General features: G+C 48.0%; 1 protein-coding gene across 1 annotated transcript; it reads left to right on the top strand.

Moving 5' to 3' along the window:
- The first annotated feature begins 196 nt into the window (after window positions 1-196).
- Window positions 197-6033, top strand: LOC103755238 (Golgi apparatus membrane protein TVP23 homolog B). Its single transcript, XM_018073378.2, has 6 exons — window positions 197-419; window positions 1340-1484; window positions 1948-2037; window positions 3621-3752; window positions 3839-3967; window positions 4714-6033. The coding sequence occupies exons 2-6, from the start codon at window positions 1437-1439 to the stop codon at window positions 4744-4746; spliced, it is 432 nt and encodes a 143-aa protein (XP_017928867.1). The 5' UTR covers window positions 197-419; window positions 1340-1436; the 3' UTR covers window positions 4747-6033.
- Window positions 6034-10096: the final 4063 nt, after the last annotated feature.

The following is a 10096-nucleotide window of genomic DNA, read 5'->3' on the forward strand; positions in this document are numbered from 1 at the left end:
GGGCACTGCCCAGGCTCCCCAGGGCAGTGGGCACAGCCCCAAGGCTGCCAGAGCTCCAGGAGGGTTTGGACAATGCTCTCAGGAACAGGGTGGGATTGCTGGGGTGTCTGTGCAGGACCAGGAGTTGAACTGGATGACCCTTGTGGGTCCCTTCCAACTCAGGATATTCTACCATTCTATGCATTTTTTGTTTTCTATGTGGTTAAATCTTCACATTCTTCCTTAACTAATTTTGATCCTTAGGTGCCTCTGATTTTCTGGGTCATCAAAACTGTCCCTGCTTGAAGTTAGAAATGGTTTCATTTTTCTCATGTAACTCTTCTCTGTTCCCCTCTTCAGGACAGTGATGACATTGAGGATGTGTCTCTCTTTGATGCAGATGATGATTTATCCAGGAGATCAAAAAAATCAAAAATAAGGTCAGTGGCCACAGAGGGAGTTTCTAGATGAGCTCTGGGCAGAAGTGTGAGGAAGGAAGGACTGTCATGTTACATCAAAATATGTAATGGCAAATGCTTTCTTCATTGATTTAGAAGTTATGGAGAGCAATTTCTGGATAACTGAGTGCACCAGTTACAGAAGCTCAGTTGGAATCTGTTTTCATGTTTTTGGGTGCCCCCACACTTGCTCTGTGTTTGAATCCCCGTGTGTGAGGAAACCACAGTGACACAGCTCTGGGTAACGGGGGGTTCTCACCGTGTCAGCTGCTGGGTCTGGGCTGGTCCATTATCTCCCCCCAAATGTGTTCTGTGCTGCCCTGCTCTCTGCCAAGTCCTGGCCTGGTTAGTCCAGCTGGCTCCTTCCTTGTTCTGCCCAAAATTACCCCCCTAGAGCAGCATCCATCCCTCTTGCTGTGACCTCGGCTCTCGTTTCTGACCTGGAAACCAGAGAAACTCAGCAACCTGGGCCAGTGCAAGATGTCTCTGCCCATGGCAGGGGGGTGGAACTCGATGAGTTTAAGGCCCTTTCCACCCCAAACCATTCCATGATTCTATGAAATCAGGAAGGAGGGCGACTGCTGTGTTGAGAAGTGACATCTTTCCTTCAGAGGAGTTTTCTCTGTCAGAACCTCTTTAAATTTACCCCATAAAAATTGCCATGTGTTGAACACCAGGTGAAGCTCCCTGTCCCCTCCCACCCTAAATCCTGCCTGCATGTGGGATATCCCTGCATGCAGAATGTCTCTTCCTTGTGGTGACTTTCCACTCAGTTTGTGTCCCATATTTTCAGAACTTGTTGCACACTGGGTTCATGTTATGATGCTGATCCTTATGCTGGGAGATCTCTTGGCAATGTCATTTGTCTGAAGGAGCTGTGACTGTCCTGTCCTTCATTCCAGGCACCCAGTGGCATCATTTTTCCACTTATTCTTCCGAGTCAGTGCCATAGTTGTCTATCTGCTCTGTGAGCTCTTAACTAGCAGCTTTATTGCCTGCATGGTGACCATTATCCTCCTCTTGTCCTGTGACTTTTGGGCTGTAAAGGTAAGTTCCTCTTATGCTTTTTGTTATCTTTGCCTTACTGTGTAAAAATAATTGACAGTGATATTCATGTCATAAAAAAGTAACTTCTTTGTGCCTTTGCTGCAAAATGATGCCCAAAAATACCCTCAAATTCTGTGATGGATTGTAAAGTGTTATGAGATAATAAGTCTGGGTACTTGGTGGTTTCATTTTGAAAACCAAACAGGGAATATGTTTTAGACTTTCTTTTGAGGCAGCACAAGCTTTGTTGTCACATCACTTTTGAACCAGCATAAGTCAGTCATTTGACATTGTACTGGACATCCTAGAAAACAGATTGCTGTGGACATAAGGGCCTTGTAATCTTGTTTTCCCAAATGTGAGGCACACAAGCACCATGGAAAACAGCAACCCAGGCAGCTGAACTTTGGCAAGAGGTTTCTTTTAGCAGGAGACACAAAGCTGATTGCTCTTCTTGTTTCAGAATGTCACAGGGAGACTGATGGTTGGCCTTCGCTGGTGGAACCAGGTGGATGATGATGGTAGAAGTCACTGGGTGTTTGAAGCCAGGAAGGTAAATTCCTTTGTTTTTTTGTTGTTTTTTTTTTAATCTTTTAATTGTTTCTGTTTTATGACCCCTCCTATTAATTGGTGGCTGTGCTTGTGAAGGTAGATTGCACAATCTACATTTACTTCCAGCCACAGGTCTGTCACCGTGGGCTTGTTTCCCAAAGGCTGCTGGATGAGCTTTTGGATTGTTGAGTTATTTAAAAGTTCTCATAATGTATTGAGCTTAATGGTAGTAACCTAAAAGTCCCACATGAGAGGCAAGAAAGGTTCCCATGCTGTATCAGTATCCTACAAATTTTCTAGTGTGAGCTTGGAACAGCTGATGTATCTTTTTGCTGCTTTGGAAAACTGTTGGAAAGAAGAAGAAACACACAGCTGGTCCTGGCTTTGCTTTGCCTTTGTGTTCCTGATGCCTCTCTGGTGTCACATCTGTCAGACATGTCACATATTTGCCACTTTGGATCCTTATTTTAGTTATAGGACATAGAGGAATGGCTTCAAACTGAAAGAGAGTAGGGTTAGATTGTATATTAGGAAGAAATTGTTCCCTGTGAGGGTGGGGAGGCCCTGGCACAGGTTGCCCAGAGAAGCTGTGGGTGCTCCATCCCTGGAAGTGTCCAAGGCCAGGTTGGAGCAGCCTGGGACAGTGGGAGGTGTCCCTGCCCACGGCAGGGGGTGGAACTGGATGAACTTTAAGATCCCTTCCAACTCAACCCCTTCTGGGATTCCCTGATCTCTGGATGGAGCAGATCTGGAGTGCAATAAACATCCTTTCCTAAATCTCATGGGAGCACTGCAGTGGTTTAGGGATTGAACCTAAACCTTTCTGCAGCTCAGTTTGTGCACTCACTGCAGGCACATTCTTTCTCAAAACAGTGCTAGTTTAGAACAGCTAAAACACACTGGGAGAGGGGCAAAGTGAGCTGAACTGCTGGTGGTGTGAACTGGTGGTGGAAACTTGCCTATGAGATGTTAATCCAGTCCAGACTTTTTAGCTGTTATAGGAGGTGTTTGCTTGAGGTCTCCTGCCATGTACAGACTTTATAAAATCAACAGTGTGTGTCAGACCTCTGTGCTTGTAAAGGAAAAATCGTCCTCTTTGGATGTCTAAAAATATTACTATTTATTTCTACCAGTGCTAGGATTAGTGAAATTCTGCTTGTCTGTGCTTTTGGAGGTAGAAGATTCCCCCTATGCCTGTTTCTAAGCTTTGTAAGTGAACCATGCAGTAAATTCACATTTCCCAAACTTTTAGCCCCAGGCATTACAAGAGGGTTTGAGGCTGCAGCCTATACTGTGTCTGATAGAAAACTGACAAAAGGATCCCATAAATGGAAACACTTTCTGGTGCTGAGAGGTCTTTATGTGACTAATAATGAAATTAATCTTGAAATCACCCAGTGCTGTTGTGTGGAGGCAAAAACCAAGGAGCACAGGGATTCTGCACTGGTTTTGAGGACAATGAGGTCTCTACAGTGGAGCAGCCTGTTGGTCCTCCCAGGCAATGGTGTGACTCTTGGGGATGGTGCTGTGCAGGGTTGGACTCGATGATCCTTGTGCTTCTGTGATCTTCATTCCTGTTTTTAGGTATCAGCACAAGGGAGTAAAACCTCATCTGAAGCAGAGTCCCGAATTTTCTGGTTAGGCCTGATTACCTGTCCCATGATCTGGGTGATATTTGCCTTCAGTGCTCTCTTCTCTTTCAAAGTCAAGTGGCTGGTGAGTTCCCTCCTCAGCTCCATAACGGATCTTGCACCCTACAAATGAGGTGGTGGAACTCTGACTTTACCTTCCTGTTGCCACAGGCAGTGGTTGTGATGGGGGTGGTGCTCCAGGGAGCCAACCTTTATGGTTACATCAGGTGTAAAGTTGGCAGCAGGAAGAACCTGACCAGCATGGCAACCAACTACCTTGGAAAGCAGTTCTTGCGGCAGGTAAGATTCCCAGGGCTTTGGAAACCCTGGGAAAAAATAACAGTGTGGGTCCAGAAAAGAGTTGTTATTTAGGGTTCTGCAGTGGGACCCTTCACACGTTGCCTCCTTGTGAATTTGGACTCCCTTAGTTAAGTCAGAGTCTCTTGCTAATTATTGTCATCAAGTCCCATTTGCAGCATTGTGTAATTTGCTGGTGCCATGGACAAGTGCCAGGGGATTTATTGGGATATGTCTGGTGTACTGGAAAAAATACTCTTAGCTAAAAGGGCTGCCACTGCCCTTTATGTTCTTTCTCATTTCCACCCAGCTCTTCTCAACAGCTCCTTTTCTTTCCCAGCACAGGGTTTTCTTCCTTCCATGGGGCCCTGCAGCTGTAGGAACAACCATCCCTGTTCCACTTCATTTAACTGCAGCTTTACTGGTTTTTCTGGCTTTATTAGATGACTCTGGGGAGAGGTGGTTTGGCTGCCACAAGTTCCCAAATATTTGCTGGAATTACTGTCACCAGTATGATCAGAAAAGCAAACACTGATCACCTTTCTTGACACTCTGTGCTGGGATCATCCTCTTCTGCAGCTTGATTTGCTTCTGAAAATCTTGATTTGCTTCCTTTATACCATGGCAGTGGTTACCCAGAGGCCCAACCCTGTCTCAGTCTCTGGCAGAAATGAATGTCTTGCCCCCAAAATCACAGCAGTGACTCATAGTTCTCCTGTCCTTTTCTTCTTTTATTTTGCCTTCTGCAGACTGTGGCTACAGAGGAGCAAACAGCATCCTGAGCATGGTGGAAGCCTCAAGCCAGGCTGGATTCACAGCAGTGACCAACAGAGAACGTTGCTCAGACCGTGAGATTTGGGAGCTGCACACAAGGTGTGAATCAAAAGAAGTAAATAAATTGTGCAAGACTTGAGGTTAACGCTCCTGGCAACTTATATTCCATTTTCCACTAGCAGTTTGTGTTTAAGTCCTTTCTTTAGTTTGGTTAATGAGAATTAATTCGCTTAGACTTTAAATCGAAAAACATCCTAGGTGGGTTTCCTGCAGGTTTAGAGCTACTGGATGAATTAAGAGATAATTGCTGGAGATTCTTCAGAAAAGCCATGCACAGGCTGAGCCTTCTGTCACCTGGGAACTCCTCAACTCCTCCAGCAGTTGGTGCCTCAGATAGTTTGTCGTGGACATCACTGTGTTTTGCTCTTGGAGGTTCTTGCTGCTTCTTTTCCAGTTTAGGTAGTGACCTTTTGGCCCTGCATCCCTCATTCCATGGTTGGAACAGCACTGAGAGGTTGCAGTGAAGGACATCTAAAGGAATTGGAGCTGTTGGATTAGTGGGAAGATCACTGAAGTCTCGTGGAAGCTGCAGGAAGTGAACTCTGAGCAGCTCCAGGCCCTGGTTTATGTGAAGCATTCACAGATCTCAGTAACATCCCAAAGCCCTGGATTTTTGGGAATCCCTGTTCTCCCTGTAGGCCTGTGCCTGTATGGAGAGTGTAGCAGTTCCAAGGAAGGCTGCACACATCATTGCAGTGAGGGGAGTGGGAGCAGCCCTTGTCTGACCAACCTGTCACAGCGAGGCCATCGGGTGTCCTGGAGTGTGTGTGGGGGCCACAGGGCTTTTCCTCAGGCCAGGAGGGTGCAGGGATCAGCAGGGAATGTGACTGACAGGGTTTTACCTTCCTGGAATCCATGTGGTGTGCTGAGGAGTCTGTGGGCTGGCAAAAAAGCCTTTTGTAGGCTCATGAGACGTTGGCTTGCAGTGTTCACTGGGATGGCAGAGAGTGGTGTGTTCAGTGTGTGGAGTTAAAAGTCTGTACAAAAAGGGTCTGTTCCTTCTTGTGGGATTTGTGCTTGAAAACTTTGGATGAGGTATTTTAAATGAAGAATGTGGGTTTCTCTTTGAATAGTGGGTGTTGTAAATTGTGGGATTGCATTCACATGGTTCCTCTCCCTGTGTTCCAGCAATACTTGGGAGCTGTACATTTAACTCTTTGGATTGATACCTTCCTTTTGTAAATAAGTATTTATAAAATCTTGAAATTAAAATAATGCTTTGTTTAACCAGAGCAGACATTCCTTCTGTGGTTCATGGCTCAGCTCTGTTTCTACACCGTGTTCTTGCCATGTAGCTTTAACAGGGGTTAAAACTCTTAAGTCAAACGGTGCTGTTTCATGAGCTCTGGGCACAATTCCTTTCACCCAAGGGTCTTGAAAGTTTTCCCTGTGGAAACACGCTCTTCCTGAGTGTGCTGGAGTCTCTTAAGGCTTGGCTGAAGAGGTTGAAATGCTCCTTCTGAGAGCAGTCAGAGGTGCCCCCTGCTCAGGTCTCTGGCTTGTCACTGGAAATGCTCGTGGCACCACGATGTGGGAACTTTTGGACCCCGTTTACATGGAAAGGATCATTTATTTCTATGTAAACAGGCAAAATTCAGTGAAACCCTGAAGTAAAGACACTTCTCCAGCCACACGGGGCCGCTGGTCGGACGTGATGGAACAGGAATCCTTCCTGCTCCTGCTCCTGCTCCTGCTCCTGCTCCTGCTCCTGCTCCTGCTCCTGCTCCTGCTCCAGCCCAGCGAGCCCCAGTTTGCTGCTGGTCAGAGGTGCTGGCCCAGCTCCAGCCACGAGGTCGTTCTTTTCAAAAGTGTTAAAATTTTTGGACTTAATGTTTATTCTCCTGCTGCCAAAGCTCCCCCCAAACTGCTGGAAAATAGTGCTTTGCTGGAAGTCGCAGTTTATTTAATCAAGGACAGAGGCATTTCTTAGGACGTGCCTTTAAATAGAGCCCTCTTTGGTTTATTTTTAGCCTCTTGGCAAACATTCAGTCTTTTGGCTTCTGAGAAACTGGCAGTTAATTGCATTTCTCCCCAGTGTGGATCGGAACCAAATTTCTTATCGCTGCTGCACTTGGGTGTGAGTCCTGTTTGATTTTCACTCGCTGTGTGCTGGGGTTTCCTGGGGAGCAGGAAGTGGGAGTTGCCACAGAGCAGAGAAATTCTCTGAATGTGCTTTTTTTTTCTTTTTTTTACCACAAGCCTCAGGACTCCACACCAAGCCAGTTCCTTGAGCATTAGCTGTGTAATGCTGGCCCCACCTCAGCCCTCCAGAGCTGGGTGGGGGCTGAACTTTGAGGCTTTACAGAGCAGAAATACTCCAAAAGTAATAATAATAAAATACTCCTTGCTCTGACATAGCAAAGTATGCCTCTGGTGTTGTGAACACGGGGGAAAGGTGGGCTTGAAATCATCCTCATTTTCCATTTTTGAGTCCTTGGAGCAGTGAGGAGCTTGGGGACAGACTGGGCCCTGGGGACACTTGCTGTCTGCTTTTGGGGTGCACAAAGTGTCACCCTTCCTGTGTGTCCTGAGCTGCTCTGGGGCTGTTTGGTCACGGCAGGGACCTGTGGTGTGCCCTCCCCCACCGTGCAGCCAGCTGGGTGCTGGATCCCCCTGGGAAGGTGCCAGGACACAAGGAAGGATTTCAGGGACACAAGCAGTGGTTTTCCTAGCCCTGTGCTTTAACATGTTACCATTATGCACCTGGATGCTCTAAAACAAAAGCTTTCAAGGCAGATTTTCCCCATCTGCCCTCCCCCTGTGCTGGGGAAGGGCACAGGAGGATGCTGAGTGTGCCAGGCAGCCCCGGGCACTTGGAGCCTTCTTTTCCTCCATGGATTCCTTGGAGACTTGCTGGGGCTGGAGGCCTGCAGGGGAGGGGTCTATTGTAGCAGCTTGGCAAGGCCACAGTCAGCCCTGCTCACAAGGGACAGGACATCCCAGCTGGTATTTCCTAAACAAAAAGCTGTGTGAGCTTTGGGAGAGCAAAGGGAGTGTGACCTCTGGGGAGAGCTACCCGTGAGGAGGGTGGCTGTGGGCCAGGACCCTGCTTCCAGGGCTCCTTGCAGGAAGGAATTTCTCGCTTCCCTCCTGCCTTTCCTGAGCAAACAGCCCCAATTTGGGAGCAGGCAGCCCTTCCCACCCTGCAAACCCACCGCCAGCCAAGCGCCTCCTCACTGCCTTGATAAGGCAGCAAAGGGCAGAGAGAAAGGAAATGCTATTTCTGTGTCACTGAGAGCAGCATTTTCGTGCCACAGAGGCCACGTGGGCCTGTGTGTGCTGAGAGTGTGTGCTGGCAGCACCCTGGGTGTGTTGGATGCCATTCCAGTTCCTTCCTCTCCTCCCCAGGGCCAGTGTGTGGCTGGTGTTGGGCACACGCTGTGCTGGTTTCCACCACTCGCCCACAGCGCTCAGAGGCTGGAACTCCACTCCTCTTCCTCAGGGAAAGCATCACTTGTGGTGCTCTCAGCACCCTCTCCCTGCTCCCAGCCGTGTCCTGAAGCTGCAGGAATGTCTCCTGGGTCACAGTGCACCCCTGAAACCCAAGGCTTGCCTCGAGCAGCAGCTAATCCCATGTGCCTTGCAAAGCTCTGCGGAAATGGCAAGCACAGCCACGGTCCCAGGAGCACCTTTGTACCTCCACAGGTTTGAGGCTCCCTCAACGTCACCTGGTGGATTTTGGTGCCATTAATTTGGCCAATTCCTTTCCAAACCCATAGAGATTCCTGGTGTTTGCAGTGTCCTGCAGCAGAGAGCTCCACAGATAACAGTGTCCATGGAAAGATGTGTTGCATCTCCTTCGTGTGGTAACTGCCTCCCACCTAATCTGGTGCCCATCTGGAGAGGGAAGGGAAGGCCAGGGGTCCTCTGTGTTTGCAGCTGTATATGGCAGAGACACTGAGTTTTGTGGGGGGTTGCACTGCTTTAAATGTGGGCTTTGAAATTCCAGGAACAGACTTAAACTGCTGCTGGGATCCTGTTGGATCTGCTCATTGGAGCAGCTTGGATTTTTTCCCCCAAACTATTAATTTGTAAATTATCCAATTAATGGCTGTTCAAGCCAGATCATCTCATCCCCCAGCTGCTCGTTGCACATTTCAAACAGCTTTAATATTTGCCAGGTGGGACTTTCCTTGGCAAAAGCCACATTGATGCTCTTCAGCCGATTCTTCTCTCTGTGAATCCTGCTCTGTAGAACTCCAGTTTGCTCATCATGGGAGCTGGGCCTTCTGGTCTGCTGTTCCTCATATTCCTTCAAGAATCCTTAAAGAAACAACAGGATCACACTTGCCACCTTCCACCTGTCTGGCACCAGGAGCAGCAGTTGGTTGGGGGATTAGTTACTCCGTGAGTTCATCCCTGAGCCCTCTGGACTCCTGCTGGAAACCTCCTTGGCCTGCTGAGTTATTCCTTTTCGTGTTACCAGCTACAAACCTCCTCCTATTTAATTAATTTTGAGTGAGTTCTTTAGCTTTTTTTCCCCCTCTTTTTTTTTTTTTTTTTATTTTTAATTTTTTTTTTCAATCCCAAAGCAACATGTAAACAACTCCATAGTAACCTCTGGAGTACATGAGTCATTCAGCTTTTCTGCCACAGGACATACTCCCTTGCTCCTGCCTGCTCTTGTGTTTCCAGATTAAAGGAGACAGTTACTCACGGTTTCCTACTGAGTGTACCAGTGTTGAGTCCAGCCCTTTTTTATGGTCTGTGTAACTTTCCCCCTTAGAGAGAGATCCTCAACCCCTCTGGGACCTTCCATGCTTGTCATCCATCCCTCTCCTCTAAAGTTTAAAACTCATACCAGTTTCTTTTCACTAGTAGCTGGACTATGTTTTGCTTTTGTAGGAGCCCTCCCTCACATCTGGACCCTGTAGCAGAAGGAATTTGTGTCACCTCTGGTCCCACATGCACTTCTCAACACCTGAGAACCCACTGGAGGTGCCCAAACCCACAAAACTACCCCCCTTTTCACACAACTCCAGGGTACGTGAGCACCTGATTTCTCATGTTTTAAACAGCGGGGTTGTGCCCAGAAATTTGGTTTAATCAGGATCTGGACTGGATGGAGGAGGGGATGGGGACTTTGCTTGGATCCTGTTCCATCCCTGGCTCGCAGAGCAGATCCTTGTTGATGGGGCTCAGCCAGGAGCTGGGGCAGGAGGGTGACCAGGGCAGTTTGGGGGCCCTGGCACTGACACCCAGGATGGGGGACCTTCATCAGGCATCACAAGCCACACTCACACTGATCCCCCCGAGCTCTTCTGCGGCTGTGGGACACCCCAAATCCTGCTGTTCCCG

Source organism: Manacus vitellinus, unplaced genomic scaffold (assembly GCF_001715985.3).
Source record: "Manacus vitellinus isolate BGI_N305 unplaced genomic scaffold, ASM171598v3 scaffold_24_pilon, whole genome shotgun sequence".
Classification (NCBI taxonomy): Eukaryota; Metazoa; Chordata; class Aves; order Passeriformes; family Pipridae; genus Manacus; species Manacus vitellinus.

Coding starts and splice junctions, on each gene's coding strand:
- LOC103755238 (XM_018073378.2), top strand. CDS start 1,437: ATGGTGACCATTATCCTCCTCTTGTCCTGTGACTTTTGGGCTGTAAAG. Junction 3,753..3,838: donor CTTTCAAAGTCAAGTGGCTG/GTGAGTTCCCTC, acceptor CTGTTGCCACAG/GCAGTGGTTGTGATGGGGGT. Junction 3,968..4,713: donor GAAAGCAGTTCTTGCGGCAG/GTAAGATTCCCA, acceptor TGCCTTCTGCAG/ACTGTGGCTACAGAGGAGCA.